Below are 22,232 nucleotides of genomic sequence, written 5' to 3' on the forward strand. Positions count from 1 at the left end.
ACGGAAAAAAATCCTTTTAATAAAATCTTCAGAGTCATGTTTGAAAGTAAAAAAGAAAATCTCTGTGTCCTCTTCAAAAGTTTACGCAAGGTAAATATGTATGTATTAGTTCCTCATAACTGAAAAAACAAAATTGAGGGGTTAGGGAGAAGTAAATTATAAGTTTTAAACAAAGAAGTTTTAAAGGCCGATGGATTAATGAAGTCGAAAATGACCTCCCAGAAGACAACAATCCCCTCATTTCACAGATGAGGAAACACGACTTGACCAAGGTTAAGTGACTTGCCCAAGGTCAAACAGTTAAATAGTGTCAAGGCCTTGCCACATCTCAGATCTTCTAAGTGAGATGCTCTCGCCTAAGAGATCGACTAATTCAATCACCTTGTAAAGATGAAAAACAGAGTCCCAGAGCAATCGATGACTTGCTTAAGGTAAACATCTAGTTGGTAGAAAATTAAAAAACCTGACTCCAGGCCTTGGTATTTTTTTAAAAGATATTTTTTTCATCTTTCAAACTGCTAAAATCAAAAAGAATAATTTTCTCACAAATCAATACATGAATTCAGTTAGGTTGGCAAAACATCTGGCAACAGGCAGCCAATAAACTGAAATGAAGAGAGGCACACTATGGGCAGACAACTCATAGGCTAATCCTCAAATGACTAATTCTCCATGTTAATGAATCAGAATAATAAAAATGAATAATACCTAGATTTCATGAATCAAATATTATGCACCAGGCATTTCATATGCATTTACTTTCTCACTGAATCAACACAATTTTGCAAATTATACATCCTCCCTATTTTACATAAGTGAAAACTGAGGGTTGGAGAAAAGAGGTAGCATTTGATCCCAGGTCACCCCGACTCTAAAGTTAGACTATGCTCTCTCTTTGACATATCTCTGTATAATTACATGGTATTTTTGTATAATAATACAGAAATTCATTTGAAAGTATTAATAGCTAAAATTTATTGACCACATACTACGTGCCAGGCATTTTTCTATCTTTTATGTTTAATAATATCTCATTTAATCCTCACAGTAACTCTATCAGACAAATATATTAGTATTTCCATATATAAATGAGTAAGATGAAACAGGGAATGATTAAGTAACTTGTCTAGGACCATGGCAAGTAGTCAGTGGAGGAGCAGAGAAGTGTACTCAGAACCAACCCACCTCAAGGTCTTAATCATCATGGGCCAGCCCCTGGGTGTGGCGTTTTTGCATGACTCAATCTCTGACCTCAAGAATCTTAGAATCTAGTAATGGGAACACACACAAAAATGCAAACATACATAAACTATAGTATAACTCATATACTAATATTACCCATATAAACAACTAAATTAGAAGATGGGGTAACAACTTCCACTGCAGAGGTACAAAGGGCTTTCCAGGCACACAATTCAACAAAAAGACTTGGGTGAGTCTGGCAAAGCAGAGAGGTACATAATGGATAAAGTGTCAAACCCTTTCTTCTCCTTGCATGTTGTCTCTCTGGAGATTAGGTGAGAACCTGATCCACTCACTGCCTATCAGGAGACTTTTGTCTTTGAACCTAATCAGGAAGAATTTACTGGCTGTTAAGCTCTGTGGCAAAAACTCCTGTGAAGGAATGAAACAAAAGGAAGGGAAACTAAGATGAGAGTGAGGGATTCAGGACACAAAAGAATGCAGAGTCAATTCAAGCGCATATGTATTGTTCCCTATAGCTTAAAAATGATAATTTCTTGCTCAAAATGTGCTTATAATACAGAAAGCAAAATCTGCATTTAAAATTCTTAAGTAAATGTATATTGTTATTATGTAAACCAAAACTGACTTTAAGTTAAATAATTTAGGTTGAATATAGAGGAAAATTTCTTGACTGTATGATTGCTAAATTCTAAAACTTTTATTCAGGGAATATCCAGAATTTCTTCTGAAAGTCTTCAAAAATAGCTCTATACCTTTGCCAGCCTTCAGGAACCAAGCTTACCTGAATGCAGGCAAGAAGGGCCAGTGGGCATGTGAATCCCTATCAATCTGGTTGTATACACAGCTTGTACACACACATGGCCTCACAATTAACTCCAAAGCCCCAGTCCACGAAACATTTAACCTCTGGTTATACTAGTTATTTGCAGTGGATGCCAAATTATGGCTTGCTACCTCAGTCAATTAAATGTTCAACAACGAGGAATAAAAATGTGCATTTTTAATACTCTCTTCATATTAGCATATAGTCCCTATCATTCTCCTCCACTGCATCTCCTCGGAAATTCTGCCCCAAGGTCACCTTTCAACATTTCATCGAATTCTGTTAGACAAAGTATATTATTCCACACAGCCCAGCTGAGCGGTAAGGGCCATTTACTCGCCAAGTGACCTTTGGCTAGCATAAAGTATGTAAAAATCAGTTTTCTCATGCGTAAAACAAGAATCATAATAATACCTCCCTCATAAGAGCTTTTGTCAGGAATTTTTAAAATGATGATGATTTAGTCTCTAAAGGACTGTGCTCATATACAGTAAGTGCTCAATAAATGGGAGCTATTCAAGTCAATTCCTAGAGGGTCACATAAGTACTTCTGTGGCCTGTAAAAGCAAAAATGAATCTCTTCCACAGCATTGCTTCTATTTGCCCCTAAGTAAATGCCAAAGCCTGTACTCTAGGAAGGTTTTAAAAACACGATTCAAAGAACCATAGGGGGTCCTCGCAGGCCTCTCAAGAAGCCTGGGAACAGAGCACAGCCCACCCCTCAACCTCTCCAAACTACAACTTGATGTTTGCTTGGCGGTTTGGCGTTTCTTTTTGTTTTACACATTACATTTTTGCTAATTATTTTTGTGAACAATGGTTTTTTGGCAAAAAAAAAAAAAAAGTTTGAAAACTGTTCAATCCATATGTCAGAGAAACAATTCAGATATAATAGAGCACCCTAAGTTTCATCTGGAAATATTAAAATTACTCTGATTTTTATCATCCCACCACCTAACCACTTACAAATTAAGCCTAATTTGAAGATCTTCAACATTTACCAGTATTCAGTTATATTTACAAAGCAATTAAACAGTGGCTAAGATATACAACAGTGCAGAACAATTATAATACATATTAGGACCGTGTTAATCCATCCATTATAAAGAATAATGCAATATAATGGTCCTCCTTCCCCTACTAAAAATGCAGCCTCATGTATGTGTGGGAGAGTAGGAGGTATATGGGATATCTCTGTACCATCCTCTTAATATTGCTGTGAACCTAAAACTGCTCTAAATAAATAAAGTCTTTTTAAAAAGTCAAAAACAAAAACCAAAAAGTCAAAAACAAAAATCAACCTTAAATTCACACTCCACAACTTGGCCAACCTACCTCTTCAGCCCATGCTACAGGTACTTTCAGTAGACCCCCTTCACCCTGAATAAACTACTTTCTGTTTATTCCCCAAATCCATCTACAAGGTTACAGTCAGTAGGCCTTTGCTCCTGTTCCTAAGGATCCCTGGAATATTCTTCAGCTACTTTCCCCATCTCTTTTAAAATCATATCCATCATTCAAGGTCTAGACTAAATTATTCCTCTCCAGAAAGTAGTTTCTGATACCCCTGAACAGATGTGCCTTCTCTCTCTCTGTCCATAGCATTTCATGCTATATTGTGACACTATTGTTCTAATATATTAGTGACCTGAATGAAGTACAACAGTTTGATGATTGCCTTGGCAATCAAAGAATTTTCTAATTGTCCTGGTATTTGCCTGCATGTGGTCTTTAGCACTGATATGTTCACATCAAATATCACAGAAGACTACAAATTTAAAAGCATGCTTACAATATCAGTGGAAATGAATTAACAATCCAAATATGCTATTGGTGTATTTACTGTGTATTTATTAACAATTACTTTGTAGTCAAGACACACAAGAATTTCTTTTTAAGGATGTTTACTTTTCTAGTTAGTAAATGTACGGGATGATTTTCACTAAAACATAAGTCAGCCAGCTGTTTGTTTGGGTTCTTAAACTGAATGGTAAAAACACAAGCAGTTTTTCCTCAAAGTACTCCACTTTAAACAAGGGAATCTGTTCCATATTTAAATGATTTAATTTTCTTTTTCTAAAAAAAAAAAAAAAATTAAATTTTTCATATAATAAGAACATCTTCTCTTCAGAACTTTCATTTCCAATGGCATATGGTTCTCCCTCACCCATCTGATACCCCAGGGATGCCAAAGCACTTAGGAGACCCAAGAGAGTGTGTAATCCAACATGACAGCTGAAGGAGGGAAGGCTGACAAGAGGCATCAGAACAGGTACCAGGGAGGGAGAAGCATCATTCTGGAATCTGTGGGTTTACCCTTTTTCTCTCTTCCAAGTTCACCAAAACGCTGCAATTCACGTCTCCTTGAGAAGACAGCATCACTGACATGAAAGTTGCACTCAGAGACGGGCTGGACCCACCAAGACAAGCAGCTTTGTGTACCTTAAACTTCACCAAAGCAGACAGGCTGGCCAGTGTTTCTGCACTTCAGTCTCCTAAGTTCTCCATAACCCAGTGTAAGCTCCAGCTGGCTTTGTAGTCAGCTTCCCTTTCCCCTATACGGTGCATTTATGAGTTCAGCTGTGGGCCCTGTTAATTTCCCTCCACAGCCTTTCTTCTCTTCCTAACACATGCATACTTGAGCTCACTCTGGAGTGCTGACTAAGGAGCAACAATAGGAGGCTTTGAGCAGGGCTCAGTCCCAGACCCAGTCAATATTTACTTCAGTTTGGAGGCACTGTTTTAAAGCTCCTTCCAAGCAGAACTCAACAGGAGGAGTCCCCAGAGGTTTCTAGATTTTAACTAGAGGGAAGAGGGGTATAGAGATAAATAGATTACTGTCCAAACCACTTTCTCAGAGAAAATAAGAGGCTGTTCAACAAAACAGGTTAGACTTTCAATACTAATTAGCAATTTATAACAAGAAAAACCAATCGTCTTCCAACACTGATTACTGCAGTCTTAAAACTACATATTCAGGCTGCAGTGCAAATCTATTTGATGTGACCCACGTATATCTTGTGAGCAGGGTCCTGATCCTATCACCCACTCAAGAGCTTGCCAATGTTTGCCTACTCTGCCCAGAATGGCAATGCAAGAACTCTAGGTGAAGTTAACCCAAACTCCACGACTGACTTCCAGACCAGGTCTTATGTATACTACCAATTCAAGTGTGATTACAAAATGAAGTTGTGAATACCAAACCCCATGAATTAAGAGTATGCTATGATAAATACTAGTAAGTATGCCTGCTATCTTTGCAAGAGATTGGAAAGGTTAATCTATGGCTATGAAGAGAGTGACTTAAAAAAAAAAGTCACAAATATTCTCTTCCTGCCAGTAAAAGAGGCTTACTATGAGATAGCAGGTGGGAGGTGAGATGGATAGTTTGTTCTAATACCATATTAGAGCCAATAAAGCTTTCCTGTGGGTGTACGTTGCATTCTGTTGACATAAATGTAGACAGATCCTCTATATTAAATATGAAACTACTTAACTGTAAGGATTTTTGTATTTGCCAGTTGGTTTAAACTTTTTTTTAAAGGTCAATTGCCACAGAACTAACCCAAAGTGAGAGTTGGGAAATTTTACTAAAATGATTAAGGCTATATAAAATTACTGAAGATGTGTTAGATACCTGAGGAAGAAATTCATAGTTCTCTGCCATAACCAACTATAATACTCATTATTCCATTCAAATCATTAAATAGACTTTGTTCCTTTTGCTTAAAGACTTAACTGTATATTCCATTCACATTTTGCAACATTTCCATAAGAACAGAGCCAAATGATCTAAAAACTTTAAAAAGAGAAATTGAAGAGAATTTACAACTGTGCAAAGTTACAATTCTAGTTTATGACAATCTTAGTACTAAAGAGCATCTTCTGTATTTTAAACATGTAAAATACGTTGATATAACTCAGCCTTTCACTAAAAGAAATAAAGATAATTCAAACCATCTCTCCCTCCAAAAAAATTAGGTAAAAGGTGATGCACTAAGATTAGCCTATTCAACTGTCTAAATTCATCACATGCACTGGAATCCATTCAGCTCTAGCCTTTAGTACATTATTTACCATATTAATAAAAGCTGAATAATTAAGCTGCAGCTCAATCCAATCATTTCAACATCTTAAGGAATTACTAGATAGCTATACACATGCAATTTGATCAATCAACATGCTCTCATGGAAAAAGGCTGAGACGTAGTCTTTGGCTGATATTTTTTAACTGATGTACAAAAATATAAGGAATTACTATTTTAATAATACAAAATGTCAATAAGTAAGTTATCAAAATTTAAACTTCTTTACTACCCTTTTACCAAGAAAGCAAGCCTGGAGCAAGGGAGGGACTGTAACTAATATCATTCACCAGACATGGAATCCAAGTAACATAAAATTACCAAGCTTTAAACTTGAAATAAATTCATAGCAAGCTCATTCCCTCAACAAATTTTAACTTCCAACTTAGCAGGAAAAAAGAAACTTGCTTTTGTACAAAATGATCTAAGAGCAATGAAGCTAAATCTAACTTTCCTATGAGCACAGTGATTGTAAATATTAAAATGCTGTACTTTTAAGAGAAATCTGTTAAGCAGAGCTCGCAGTGTTCTTTCAAATAATTTTGGTATGGCTTATATTAGACCCAATATTTTTATTGCTAGTGGCCAAGTTCTGCCCACCGACATCACTAAATTTCTGGGTACAGTACATAAGGATCATTGATAATTTCCTTTATGAATTACCCTTTTCTGGCATAAATGAAGTTTGTACCTTCAGGAGTAAAACAACGTTACAAAATGATTATGTAAGTATATGACGGAAATTTTTAAAAAAGTAACAGGCACATTTGCTATCCACCTAAACAACTATAAACATAGGAAGTAAAACTGGCTTTGAATAACCACCAGACAATTCTATAGGAAAGCAGCCCTTTGGCAGTAATGTATTGCGCAGGTTTCAATGCATTAAAATATGTGTTCCTTGACAAATCCTGTTTCCTTTCTCAGCTACATGTTGTTATGATCTATTTCTGCCTCTCACATCAATGTGTGTATAATATGTACTAAGTTTAAGATAGTCAATAGCAAGAGTTCTCAAGCAGAGCGTCAAGAGGCTAAACCCTGCTCTTCTAGCAGCAGAATTCAGAAAAATCCAAGGATCCCAGGGACAGCCCAGCTGCCCGTAAGGAGCGGGCCCAGACAGGAATTGATTTGTTTCAACAAGCTCCTCATTGGAAATACAAGCATCCTCCAAGAGGATGTTGGTATTCATTAATTTCTCCTTTGAGATGGAGATATCTCATTATAACTATGAAGTCCAAAGTAGAATATCAGGATTTTAGAAGTCAAAGAAGAAACAATATAGCAGAGACAAACTGAGAGGGGAAGAGAGGGCATTAAAAATAAACCTGGCCAATTTTACAAAGGAGATTCAAAATTCCTTTCTGGGGAAGAAGATCCTGGAAGACTTGCCTCTCAAGAGTCACTCTTTACACATTATTACTGTTTTAGAAATCACAAGATAAAACCTAAAATGCAAATTCCTTTAAATAAAACCCAATGTAAATGTACAAATCATCTCTCAGGAACAACATATATTACAAAGTGATACAATTTGGTCTATCTTTTAAAAAGTCAACTCTTCTGTGATGCTTTTAAAATAAGTTTTATTTGTAAGAATGTATTTTCTACGCAACTTACAAGAATATATATAAAGTGAGATTCACAAGAAGATATATAAAGTGAGGTAACTCCCCTTAAATCTCTATTTTTCCCCCAATTTATTGAGATATGATTGACTTTATCCTTTTTACAAGTTTTATATCAGTTTTTAAAGTCCAGTCATATATACACATTCCTTTAAATTTTCACAAGTCTGAGGGAGATATTTTTATTATACCCATTTATCTATTAGGGTAAAAAAACTGAGGCTTGGATTCACCACTATAAATGGCATACTTACAACTCAGATAGGGCTGAAATTTAATTAGCTCTGAAATAAAACCAAAAAATGTTAACAGACAAGTGACAAATCTAATCTGATATGGGTTTTTTAATATCTTACTTTCTGAGTCCTTGCCTATCCAGCACCCAAACAAATTTGAAGTTTGATCTGTTAACAGTTGCTATTGTAAAAATTCAAAACAAAAAAGTACATAAACACAATGTTTTTACTACATGCAGTTAAATAATCTGTATAGGAACATATATTAGTATACAGAAGAACTTGGTTACAACCTATCAATATGATGACAAGTCACTGTTAATAACTCTGAGTTAAATAAAAAACATTTAATGTGCTTATTTTCTTTTTTAAAAAATGGAGGTGAAAAACAGTATTAAGAACTACTGAGCATCTTCTACTTCATCCAAAACACAAATCTTAGGTATATCAACTCTATTTTCAACAAACCCATTCCTCAGAGATATGCAAATTACTTCACTTTAATCAATGACTATATCCTATTCCTAAATTTAACTATCTTTGAAGCATATATCATAGTTCTTTTTTAGGAGCCACTTAAGTTCACAGAGAATCACAGAAGATGCTCGTATTTCAGGATCAATGAGAATCATAAAACTGGAAACACTAAGTGCCTGTCACCCCCAAATTCACTGTTTGAGAAACCTCATTTACACCACAGTGAACATAAACATAAACTAACAAAACAGTACTATCTTACTATTCTTAGTAACATTCATAGTTATTATGAAATAGTACCCAAAGTTCTAATTAAATCCATTGAGGATTTAAAAGGAAAAATATTTGCTTCTGTTTTAAAATTATCGAAACGTATTGGTAAAAATTTGTTTTTAAAGTAAAAGAATACTTAAATTAAGTTGCCACTGTCTTGTTCATCTATTTCCTTTCACAAAAATACACCTGACTTAAAGTACAAATCATTTTATCTTTTTTTAAAATAATCATTCCATAGAGGTATATTTCAATTAAGTCAGTCTACTTAACTGATGCTTTCAAAGACTTGACAGTTCATTTAGATTAGTAATATTGTATTTATATACACAGAGTGAAGATCAGTAAAAACAAAACACACAAAAAAAACAGAGTAATCTTCTGAATTTAACTAGTTCCATTTCTTACTTGTTAATACAAAGATTTCCTTTGAAAAAGCAAATAACATATATGTTGTGAGAAAAGTGGAAGCATATTTGCAGATCTTATATTACCTAGACTCTACAGAAGCAAAGGTTTCTCACTATGAGAATCATAGAACTTTACAGAAAGAAGGTATTTTGTCCCAAGTCTTTTATAACTCCATTGAAATTACAGGCTCCTGAAAGCCACCCACAAGAAACCCAGACATTGAAAGTAGAAAAACTGTTAGTCATCTTTTATGCTGAATGTAAAAAGAACATTTGGGGTTAATTTAACCACATGGATTTAAATTGGAAAGTGTTAAAAATCTGTTTCTGAGGTGTAATTCTGGCATCGCCACATAAAATACATCTTGGGAGGGTTTGCAAATAAATATCCTTAGACATTTATGACAGGATCCTCCTTAAACTTTTTGGACCAGGGTAATATTTTTATTCCAGTGGAATTTGTCTACAGAGACCAAATCTTATAATGAAATCCCCATCCTATTACCTTTGTTAGTGGTGTATTTTCAATGAAGCATAAACCTCAATGTAAAAGTCTGTTATATTTGTCTGAGTGTTGAAGGAAAGTGGTTAGAAAGGAACACTAGGCATTCTGGGCTTTCTAAACGGCAAATAATTTTCTTTCACGTAAATATGGAGCCATTTTAGAAACTGCAGAACTCTATGAAAAGTTCAGCACAAATACAACCAAGAGTCCTTGAAGAAGAGCCAGAAGTAATCTCTCTCCCACTTAATTATATCTAGAACCTTGCTGTCCAAACCATGGTTCATGGGCCAGCAGCATCAATGTCATCCGGGAGCTTGTTAGAAATGCAGACTGTCAGAGCCCTATGTAGCCCAGACCTACTAAATTAAAATCTGCATTTCAACGAAATCTCCAGGTCTGTGTTCACCTTACAGTGTGAGAAACAGTGACCTAGAATTTACTAATCGGATGCTTCATGATGACAGGGATGCTGTATATATGCTGTTTACTGCAGTATCTCCAGTACTGAGTACAGTACCTGGCCCACAGTGGACACTTGACATAAATATCTGTCAAATAAATCTACATGTGCACATTTATAGGACTATTTTATACTCTGTAATTGTATGTATAAAATTATTGTATCTGCACAATGCTCTTAAGTTCCTTACAGGCGCAAACGTTCTCCTATCCCTGAATCCTCTGTATGTCTCCCAGTGTTCTGCACATAATATCACTCAATAGTTTATCAATGATAACTTTTAGATATTGAATATAGGAATATAGAATTTCTTCAGTGTGAAAACTTTGGAAAAATAAGTTCAAATCAACATGTAGTTGCTGAATTCATCTATTTGGCTTTGGTTTTAGATACAGCTAAGAGTGCTCACCCTAGGAATGAAAATAGTAATGGAAAACATTACATAGGGCCAAGTTCTGATTCTAGGTGGTACCAGAGAACAGGGATGGCGTGGATGACGGAAATCCAAAATTGAATCCAAACCCTCATGTTATTCAATAGCTTTAAGGTCTTTCCTTAACAAATCTTCTATCCAAGCTGCTAAAAGTTTGAGTTTTCTTTTTTTTTTTTTTTACGTTTCCTTTTCTTTCTCAACTCTATCCACAGGTCTACAGGCCCGGAGACAATAAAATGGGCAAAAGCCATCAAAAGAGAAAAATAGCCATAGAGAGATTTACATAATAAATGAATTAAGTGATTAGCTCTCAAATAATCAGATGTCAATGAAAAATCTCGAGTTAAGTAAAAAAACAATTTGCAAAAGACGTAATTATAAGATAAGTTAATATATGTATTGATAACAAGACCATGCCAAAATAATATTCAAAATAACGAGATATTCAGACTCATATATATTGCTGGTTCTCTCGGTTCATATTATAAAGGAAGAATGCTAAAATAGGGAGCCCCTTCCTAACAAAGAACTGTATTTTTTCATTTTAATTAACTAAATTAGATAGTCCTTCCTACATTTTTTTTTTCCTTCAGATAACAGAGGATAATGGTAAACCAATAGGTATGTCTGACCTTAGGTGTACATATTCTTATGGAATATCGTGTATACATATACCCACCCGCTCCACACACACCACCACACCACCTCTGTCATGTTGTCTTCCCAAGAGTATAGCTGACCATGGTGATAGCAGAGTGTGTAATTAGTTTTCATTGTTCCCTTGACAGCTATAGTTCCATACAAGACCCTTTGCTTTTGATGCTGTAAATGCTATGGAAAAAAATACACTAATAACAGACATTTAATTATGGTTCTAGCAACCATAGTGGGAACACGGCCAGAAAAAGACTGGAACCTCTGGGATGGCAGAAAAAATATATATATATATATACATATATATATATATATATATATATGGTGAGGGAGAGGTTCTGTTCTTCAATCATAGTAATTTTCAAAATATTAATGACAAGCATATGGTGGGAAAATTTTTAAATTTTTCCTTGAATCTTTGTTGACAATAAAGTATGTATACAATGCTACACCAATACTAAAACCACAAAGAACACTATCATGTCTGTACTAAAATATTAATAAGAATAAAGGCATTATTAAGGAGGGAAATACTCTTTAGAATAGCTTTACATTTTGATACTATTGGTAAAGAGTGCAAAGATTTCATTTCAAATTTTGTTTTCTGCCTGGATTTTCACAGACTTAAAAAAATTATCACTTGTGATACAGAATATCTGGGTGCTACATTCTCTGAGGTTTACTTTAATTTGTTTTATACAGTATTTAAACTAAAGCATCCCAAGTTGCTGCCATGGCAGACACCAGATCTATCACTGAGGTCCCTTCTCTCCTTATTAATTAGTAATTGGGAGACACATTTTGGCAGCTTTCGTTTCCCCATTATTTTCTCTAGTTTGACACAAAACCCTGTCAGAAGCACCACTATTTGAACTGTACCCCTCTTAGTGCTGGGTCACTAAATTTTAATAAATGGAGCTCCCGCCAGAAAACTACTGAAATAGGCGTAAAAGTTATTGAAGCAGTAACAGTAAACAAATATATGAAGGAAGCACTGAATGCCACAGTATCTAAAACATTAATGGTCTGTCTGAACCCAGGGGTTATTGGCGAGATTGCAGAGAAGAGGCTAAAAGAAAAGGCCTTTAACAAAACCACTGCTTTCATCTGTCTGTTAAAAAAAAAAGAAGAAGAAGAAGAAAAGTATTAGCTAAATAAAGCAGGCCAAACACTTTGCTGTAGCAGAACTGTACATCTGAGCTTCCCTTAGCCTCCATTATCCCAACACGTTGACTATAATTATTGGGAGGCAAAGATTTATACTGACTATATGGATACAGAAGCCATCCAGAAGCCACAAAAGCTCTGTCAGAGCCAAAGAAACATTTTTATAAATGGTAAAGTGAGAAACTTAAAATGAAAACTAGAAAGACTGATACTTTGGAGGGCTGCAAATAACTACACAATCAGTTTCAAGATCTCCATCTCAAAGTGTCAGTCACTTCAAAACGCATCCTGCTACGATGGTGGCTCAGGACACTTGTGTGCCAGGGCAGTGGCCATGCTGTGCGAGTCAGAGGTCACCGCTTCCACATTCCGACATCTGTCTGTATTTTCTTGCCCTGAAACAATAGAAGGGGAACTAGGCTCATTTGCTCCCACTTTGTTTAACCTAATTGTTAGACATAAAAGATAATTTCCCATCTTTATAGTTATTTTTTCCGTTTCTCACATTCTCATTTGTCTCCATAAAATTAAAAACTATTAAAAATGTAAGTAGGTGAAGTTGTCTATACATTATTGAGTTTAGTAAATGTAACAAAGTTGTATATCCCACTGACATCTAGGAAATATGAAACATCAAGTATCATGTCTGTCATCATCACAACCTAGATAATTTGCACTATAATTATCCAACTACGCCATAACTTCCTTTAATTCAAACCACAACACTGCGTGTTTCATATAAAAACACTTTCATTTACTTTCATAATTTTCAGAGAAAGAGGCAAGAGTTAATTCTTAATTATAGTTTCTACATATATAAACAATTAATAAATTTTAAAATGGAAACTCTGACAGCTTGGAAACAGCAAGAAAAAAAAACAAAAGGTATTTGTTAATTCATTTAAAAACAAAAGGTCACTTTGAACACTCAGTTATTTTAGTCTTCTCACTAGCCAGTCAAAGAAAAACAGATGCTAGATATCAGAGGAAAGTTTTCTGTGCAAAAATGGTCAACTCATACCTGAACTTTAACCATGATACATGTATCTGTTATTAAAACGTGCACTTTATTTATTGCCTTTACACTATATCTACAACCACCCAAAATCCTACCTCTAACAAACTGAAGCAGTCTTTCATAAGTGACATTAGTAGTATTTATCTGTGCCCAGCTTAATCAGGCTAAGTCAGGTTACTTCTGAAATTAATTTTACAGAAGCTCTGCTTTTGCTGCAGTACATGAGAGTAATGTTCCCAGCCATCATCAAACACATGCAGTAGTAAGGAGTATAGTATAAATTTTTAGTAAAGTTTATTATGTCACCTGGTTTTCTAAATGTACCCAGAAATACAAAACATGACAGAAAATACAGCAGACTCAGTTGATATACTCTCATAATTTTTAGTAACAAATATGAATTTACTTGTAAAATAATCTATGAGAACCCACAAGAAAGATTTGTTCTAATGTGATAGGAAGAGCTTATATTTCAGAGACAAAAAGGCTCTGGCTTAATATAATCTATCTTAAATAACCCCAACTGCTTCATTTTTAGAGGTACCTATACTTTTATCAGTACCTTTTGCTGGAGAAAGATTCCTGGTAGATTTGAGTAATTTAAAAAAAAAAAAAAAAGGCAACCAACAAACCAACAAATAAAAAGAACTACTTAGCATAATCAGAAAAAGGAGATCAGGATTTGGGGGTGGAGGCGACAATAGGGGCTATTAATATGTTCCTTTGAAATTAGCCATAAAGTATAAGCTTCAATAAAAAAATATTTACGGAAACATGGTACAGCCCAACATTTAACATTAATATATAATATGCCTGGGTTTAAGCATATTATTACTAAGTTAAAACATGCTTTTCTGTCAACTAAATGTAAGATAGCATTTTAGTGAGTTCGCAAATAAGGTAGAACTTTAAATGTAGAAAGCCCTGCCAAAATGATCATAAAGTGGTTTAGTCCTTTTCTATCGTCCATATTCATTTCTGGACCAATTTCACGAAAGAAGTAAAATCGGTCTTAAAACAAGATGGCTGCTTCTAGGGGGGAAAAAAACACGCTGATTTAACTGAAAGCCAAAAAACTAGCTTTTCTAAATCAGGAAATAAGCACTTAATCATATTTTTTCTAATCTCTAAGTAGGTATTCATGTACTTCCACATGGTAATCCATATATTATATTGTGCAGTTATTTTTAATCATTAATAGCAAAGTGATTTTTAAAACAGGTCTAATCGATGTGTACTAGTAACATGATTGTCCAAGGCATATACATATTTGTTAATATATATGACTGTACAGAGCATATGCCCAAACTTCTACTTTTAGTTCATACCAGAATCATGATCATCAGTCATGAAAATCAGGTCACTTGATAAGCAATAATAGAAAGAATATTTATATCTTATATCTCCTAAGAATCCAATCATAAAACAGGCAGTAATATCCCATTACAATCAAATCAACTGTACTTGACTTTTTAAAAGTAAAAATCGTAGGAACTTTACTGTTAGACGATCTCTCATTGACCTATACTTTGCTGACCCTCCCTAAAGCAACTGGAAGATCAATTCTGATATGCATATAAAGATTAAGAGCATTTTATCCATCTTGAAATAATTTTAAAATAAGATTTTTAAAAATCATTCAAACCTATTTTTATTCCTCACTTGAGTGGAAAATAAGACCTGACAGTAACATTTTCTTCAACCTGTCAACTGTCAATTGTATGAAGGATGTTTCTAAAGATGACAAAGGTTTATTTTTCCTTATTGAAAATGATAGAATTCTACCTGAATGAAAGCTGAACTAACCATCACTGTGGTACACTACTGTCTCTCAGCAACTAGCTAGCTTAAATAAGAGTTTTCAATATTTTAAAATAATGTTTTCATTTAACTATATGGTTTACTGTTTGAAAATTATATTCAGAAGCCTCAAAAACAAGAATTTGCATCCAAATTTTCCAATTAGAAAATAGCACACAGATTTCATTTACAATAAATCCTTTAGAGAGTACAATAAGAACTATCAAGAATATGAAGATATTAGGAATGATTTTACTCAAAATCATGCAAAATAGTTGTAGTCAGAAAAAAATTTGATTAATTTTTAATTTTAAGCTAAGTGGTCCTGTGTCATTGTGCTCCTTTATGACTGACTAAATTTTGAAAACATAAATGCAGACAAATTTAAGAGGAAATAGATCTCCTAGTAGTGAGTAATATCCTATTCAGAAGCACTGGAAGTTCACATTAATCACAAGAAACTTTTCTACAAAACAGCTCAGGACATAGGTTGAAAAGCAGACTAAAATATAAATTCGATAATATAAATCAGGCCCTTAAAAGAGACAGTAATTTATTGATGTTTGGCTAAGACCACCATCGCAAGACAAATTATTAAAAGTGAATATTAATGCCTCATTTCTTATACTCCTCTTTGAGGTTTTTGTACCTAAAAATGAAGGTGTTATCCGTCACAAATGATCAAAGGGCAATTTTTTTCCTCAGTTCAGAAGGCTGATGTGACTGAGCTGTCCTGGGTAAGAGGCAAGGACCTCCCTCACTGTGCTTAGGGAAATTGAGGCTTCCTTTGCAACATGGATATTCTAATTAGGAATGCTATTTTAACAGTTTGTATACTGCTTCTGAAAAGAAAATTGATAATACAGAATCTTCAACATAGAGTCGTTCATTATTTCAAACAAAATATCACAGCTTTATTACTACAGAAGTTATTCAACACATACACAAAAATGAGGAGGGTTGAGTGGTATCTTATAAAAAATTTTAAATTGATTTATATTGAAAAAACAAATCAATAAGCACTAGACCAAATGCTACCCAACATGTAAAATTCTATTCTTAACATATTCTCATATTTTGTTCATTTTTATTTTAACGCTTTCTCTCTCTCAAAGGTAAATTTTCTGGCATATACTTATCCCAAGCTAGCAACGGCCAGAACTCCTGAAGGACTAATTGTATTCATTCATTTTCTTGGCCCAGCATGAAGCTGGTAGCTTGCTTGGTTCATAGCAACAGGGGAGAAAAGGAGGCGCTCATCTTTATCTGTCCTTATCCAACAGGAAACCAGGCCAGTGGACAGAATGCAATGAAATGCCTGTTCAGAAGGCATTCTGCAAGATTAAATGGCAAGAAATTCACAAGTTTAATTTGCACCCAAGTAACTAAGTGTTCCCTCCAAACCTGATCCTCAGCCTTCAAAGGTGGAAGCTTCTGAAGCTATTGATTGTTAGCCACAATACACATGACAAGATATTAGTTCAGTGAGGTGATGGTTTAGTTATTACCACTAAAATCACCTAACAGAGAGTAATAAACTACTGAAGACTCTGATACTTTCAATCACAAGTAGTTTACTGACCTTGGTCTTACCCTGAAAATGCCAAATTAGACTGTATAGTCAAATCTGCCTCAAATAGCTCTAATGTTCCTGTCATCTAAAAATCAGACAGTTGAGTATTTCTGATAGTTTATTGTGAACATATAAAATAATGAATAAAATAGGTAGAACATATCTCAGTAGCCAACTCTGCTTTTCAAAATTCTATGGAAAACTGGCCAAAAAACAAGCAGCATACTTCTCTTTTACAAATTTCTAGATTAAAAAAAGGCGGGGGGGAGTCAATTCAAGTCTCTTACAAACATATAAGCATAAAAACATGGGTTATAAATCTCAATCATACTGCCTTATTTTTATCCTGGTACTTGCATAAATTCTGATATAAATTTCATAACAAAAAAATTACTACCAATACATCTAATAAAGTGATACGTTACATTGAGGCTTAAAGTTAATGCATTTTACTTGAAGAACATTTATGTTTCTAGCATACAAAATATTACATAAAATATTTAAAATTTCAAGAATAAGGATAATCCTTTCTAAGTTTCATGACAACACTCATTTGAAACCAAGATAATATTCAATCTTTACTCACAACAATTTCCTAGAGTTAAAGCATGCTGATTTCATTTATTTGTCAGTGAAAAGGTCACAGTGCCGGTATACTGGTATATATATATATATATATATATATATATATCAAAATGATGATGGCTCAGAATTTTTTAAATGGAGCAAGTAAATTTTGAAAGAAGAAAAATACTCAAGGGAATATGATTAGGAAAAAAAAAATGTCACTACTTTGCTCTTCTTAGCCACATACATTTGACCTGTACTGCCAGAGGATTTGGGAGTGTTGACCTAGAATTCACACTACTTTCACAACTCCAAGATTACATGTTAACAAAACTAAAAGGTGTCAATTATCTGCTACTCTAATATGAAATGTTTAATTTACAAGTCCCTACAAGAATTGAGAAAGTCCAAAGAAAACATGATTAGGTTAAAGTTTAGTAAATCCTTGATGAATTACAGAGATATTTTCCTCTTAAGAGTATAACCTTTTAAATTGATGATACTCAAACCTTAACGGAAGCAAAACACCGGGTTGAGGAGGACTGGTATTCCTAAAAGAGTGTTGGTCATATTTGCTGCTGTATTATTTGACTATTGCATCGATAATGCCAACCAGTAGGAGATATGTTTAATTACCCTAATATCATTTCGGCAAATAGTCAAAAGAATCCAAGAAGAACTTTCAATATGCACCCGATGTTTAAAAGTATATTCTTATTAGAAGCACCAAAAACTGTTTATGGCATACTTCAGATGAATAGGCATGTTCTTAGTATTACGACTCTCTTTATAAGCATAACTACTAAAGAGGAATGTAAATAAAGTTTTATTACTGGAAGCCTTTTTAACATTACTTAAAATCTTTTTACATTCTTAAAGAAATTAAGGACAAATAGTTATATTCTTCTTGACGTGGATTTTCATTACTCAAAGTTACTTAGTGATATTCCAGTTTAGAATTCAGCATAACATTAAAAGGATCATTTGATTATTTACACTTTCAGGTAAAACTTATACAAGTTTTCAAATTTTGGAAATATAGAAGATGCATTTAGGCAAATGTTATCATATATTTCTATTCAAACTGATAGTTCTCAGTTGCTATTTCACAAATTTGTGCCAATTCAATACATAAAATCAGTTTGGTCCCCTATCCAATAAATACTACCAACTAAAAAGTTATCAGCATTTGAAAACCCAGTATCCACTTCTCAGAAGTGAATACCTGGGTACATAGATTCTAACAGTAAAACTATTCTGACAACAAATAAATTTAATATTTTTCCCATAAAACTACATCTATAGATGCTCATTTATCAATGGAGATGCAGTAATGAAACTCCATGTAGAAGATAAACTCCTATCAGATACACAAGTTACACATAACTCAAGTTACACAGTAAGATACTGTACTTAATCCCCGTGATCAAGATACATTTAATTCTGATTTTACCTAAACATAATTTCAAATTGAATCTGTTAGTATAAGCTAAAGTAGATTTACTTCATTTAGACACAGTATACATTATCATCAGTTTAATGTGCCCACTGAACTTATATTCTGAGGGAAAAATTTAAAAATTTATTTAAGTTGCAATTAAAGTCCTCTATTCTTTTTTCAAAAGATTGAAGTCTTACTAGTTTAGCAAAATCTTAACAGATAGGTTCTATATAAAGACACAAGGCATGGCTAGCTTACTTTACAAAATAACATATATGAAGAGGAATTGCACAACACTGAATTTATCAAATTTACTAAACCCGTGGAAATTTTCTGAAATATTTTCTTACTATTGTTTGTGAAAAACTGTTAGTTTTTATTTTTAAAATACTTATTCGGCATGTGGCCTCTTTAACATTATATCCAAGTTGACTTTTCTTAATACATCAAAAAAGCAACATCTTACTCAATACTTCAGAGATAAAACCGCCTACTTTGAAAATACTGTTTTTAAAGTAAGTTTTTAACTGTGATAACATACCAAGATAAATGTGTCCATAAATTCCTAAGAATAATAAGTGTTAGGGCTGTATCTCTTGGGGTTAAGAGGGGTACATCATTCTTTCTTTTGGCCATTATCAAACTGATAATGATCAAATAGAAAGGTATTTCCACAAACCTGAAATCACATAACGATTTAGAAATACTCTTGGTATTTTAAAATTCTGCAGATCAACTTTGTCTGGGCAGGTTCAAAGCCTCCATGGCATCCTGAGCAGAAGAGTTTTCTGCAGGCAGGGCAGATCTATTAAAAAACATGACCTGTGACAAAAATCAATGTGCTAATCTCAAACCAAACAACAGTATCAAAAGCATAAAACAGAGATAACCTAAGATAAAATGTCCTCAAACTAACTCAGTCTAGCTTGACAGGTTAAGAAGGGGGGTTAGAGTAGGGGTGCTGCTGGTTCTTTCCGTTTTAAGCCAGGAAGACTGGAACACCCAAGTATCCAAATAAATGAATGCCATGAGAAAAAGATCACATTGTGGAGTCTGGAATGGGAAAGAAAAGACAACCAAGAGCAAGATATCCCAAATTCAAAGAAACTATTTCAGTGTTGCTTTATTTAATAAGGTGCTAAAGTTCAGAGATACACACTTCTGCTTCGTATATGCTGCCTAATAAAGCACAAACGGGGAAAAAAAACTAACCAACATAATGAGACTTGCTTTTAACACCATCACAACTGGAAAGCTTGCTCTATTTGTCTTGTCAGCTTTAATAAAAGGCATCTCCTCTGGCAGGATGGCTTCTTTTTCTCTTTTCCTGATAGTGGTAAGTGGCATGTCAAAGAAGAAATCGCTTCCCATTCCACCACCCACCTCCAGGAGACTTGGTTTTTGAACCAAACTTTCAGGAATATCTCCACTCCTGTTCGGTGGTTCATTTAGGACTGAGTAAGACTATCCTGGACTAGCGGGATAAGGAGAACTCCCTCTCGGTTCTGTAATCGGCGGACTGCTTGTGGGGAAAATCTTCCCATCTTCATCTGCGCTGACATTACTCAAGCGGGGAATCCCACTCTTGCCTGCATGCCGAGGGGAGGCTGGAGGCAGGCGGAGAGGGCCCGCCGGACACAGAAAAAATTGGAGGCGCCCACCGATACCCTCTCTCCTGGAGAAAAAACTGGAGGCGCCCACCCATACCCTCTCTCCTGGAGCCCAGGACGCGCACCAACTCTAGGCTAACCCCTGGGCCTCCTGCCTCTCTCTTCCTAACTTCCACTGAAGCCCAGTGAAAAAACCTGTGATTTTAGATGCAATCGGTACTATTAATAAATAGTACCTAGGAGGGCACTGAGACCGGGACACAGCTGGAAGCTAGCCTCTGTCCCAGAGAAAGCTGTGCGGTATGGATGCCCAGCGGGGCCGACTTCTGTGCACAAACCGGAAAGCAGTAAAGGTTCCGAACTGCTCCAAACCCGGAGGACCCCGCCGGACACTCTGGATAACCTCCCCACTCCACTCCCAGGATCCGAAAACACGGGACGTCTGCGACTGGCCGGTGTCCAGCACGCGCGCTAGGACGGCCCCAGGCGCCCACCTCTAGTCTCCCGCGTACCCAGCGGGCTTCGGGGACGCCTACAAATCGGTTCCAGGTAACCGCGCGCGTTCCTCCGGCAGCACATCGCCAGGCCACGGGCGAAGGGCTCCCACCTCCTGGCTCGGCCAACTCTGGCAGCTTGTTCCGCACACATGACGTAACCCGGTATTAGATCAAACTTTCTGGCATCTTGAACCCACTAGGGTGGGTGGAGGGATGGAGAAGATGGGAGAATCCTCTCCACTGTAAACCGCGCCGGGCCCAGACTGACTCAGGGGCCGAATGATTTCCTCGTAGTTAAAGAGGAAAATAAAAACCTAAAGCTTCCGCTTCCCAGCCCCCCTCACTTCCCCTAGCCCGTGCGCTCTCTCTGCGCGCACCGGGAAAAGAAAAGGAAAAATTAAAATAAAATTAAAAAAATTAAAAAAAAAAAAAAAACTTTGGGGGATGTTTGGTGGGTTCTTTCCGCAGTCCCTGCGGACGGACCCACGGCCCAGGCAGGAGCTCCTGGCGGCGCACACTGGGGGCTCCCCGCGCCGGGATCCGGATACCAGTTAGCCTGCCGGGGCTGGGAAGCGGAGAAGTCCCGACTCCCCGGCTCCCGCCCTTTTCCGAGTCTCCCCGCGCCCCGCAGAAGCAGTTGGTCTGGGCAGCCCCGGGGACTCCCAGGGGCACCTGGCCTTTCCGCGGCGGCTTAACAAAGAGGGGCGCGACGTGAGCGCTTCCCGCCGACGCCTCAAGCCATCAGCGCCCGGGCGACGCAGGCTCCTAGGGTGCGCGCCGCCAGCGGCTGGTGCGCGCCGATCCCCGCCGCCGCTCCTTCCGCAGGGCCCCGAGGCCCGGGTAGCCCCGGCTCTCCGCCCCTTACCGGCTTACCTGGGGTTGCTGCTGTTCCAGTAGACAGCGTAGCGGTCGGCGACGGTCTTGGAGCCCGGATCCTGGCTGAACACACACATCCAGAGCACCAGAAACACCAGCGTCAACATCTCCACGTGCAACATCACGCCTGGCCAGCGGCGGAGCCCCCGACGCGCCACTCCGGGGAGAAAGCAGGGATCCGGAGGGAGGGAGGCAAAGGGACAGAGAGAGAGCGGGCGCCAAATAAATATGAATAAATAAAAATGAAGGGGGGCGAGAAAGGAAAGAGGCGCCCACCAAGCTGGGGAGGGGTAGGAGAGCGAGAAGAAAAGAAGGCGGTGTGGTGGGGGGGATAAAGACAAACTCGCACCCCCACTAGAGGGTTCAGGAAGAAAAAGGAATCACAAGATGGAGAGAAGCGTGCGTGTGTGTGGTGGCGGCGGCGAGGGCGGGGGAAGAGGTGCCAAGCTGTGTCTCGGGCGGCGGCGGCAGGCCGGTCACCCCGGGAGAGGGA

The 22,232-nt window shown here is 36.5% G+C and overlaps 1 protein-coding gene across 1 annotated transcript in view; it reads right to left on the minus strand.

The window, feature by feature from the left end:
* EFNA5 (ephrin-A5) overlaps positions 1-22,232 on the minus strand; it is a 303,193-nt gene extending 280,961 nt beyond the window's left edge. Inside the window, exon 1 of the mRNA XM_011949313.1 lies at positions 21,737-22,232. Coding sequence (XP_011804703.1) covers positions 21,737-21,861 — 125 coding nt within the window. The 5' untranslated portion in view covers positions 21,862-22,232. The remainder of the gene's footprint in view (positions 1-21,736) is intronic.

The sequence above is a fragment of the Colobus angolensis genome, unplaced genomic scaffold (assembly GCF_000951035.1).
Source record: "Colobus angolensis palliatus isolate OR3802 unplaced genomic scaffold, Cang.pa_1.0 Scaffold298, whole genome shotgun sequence".
Taxonomy (NCBI): domain Eukaryota; kingdom Metazoa; phylum Chordata; class Mammalia; order Primates; family Cercopithecidae; genus Colobus; species Colobus angolensis.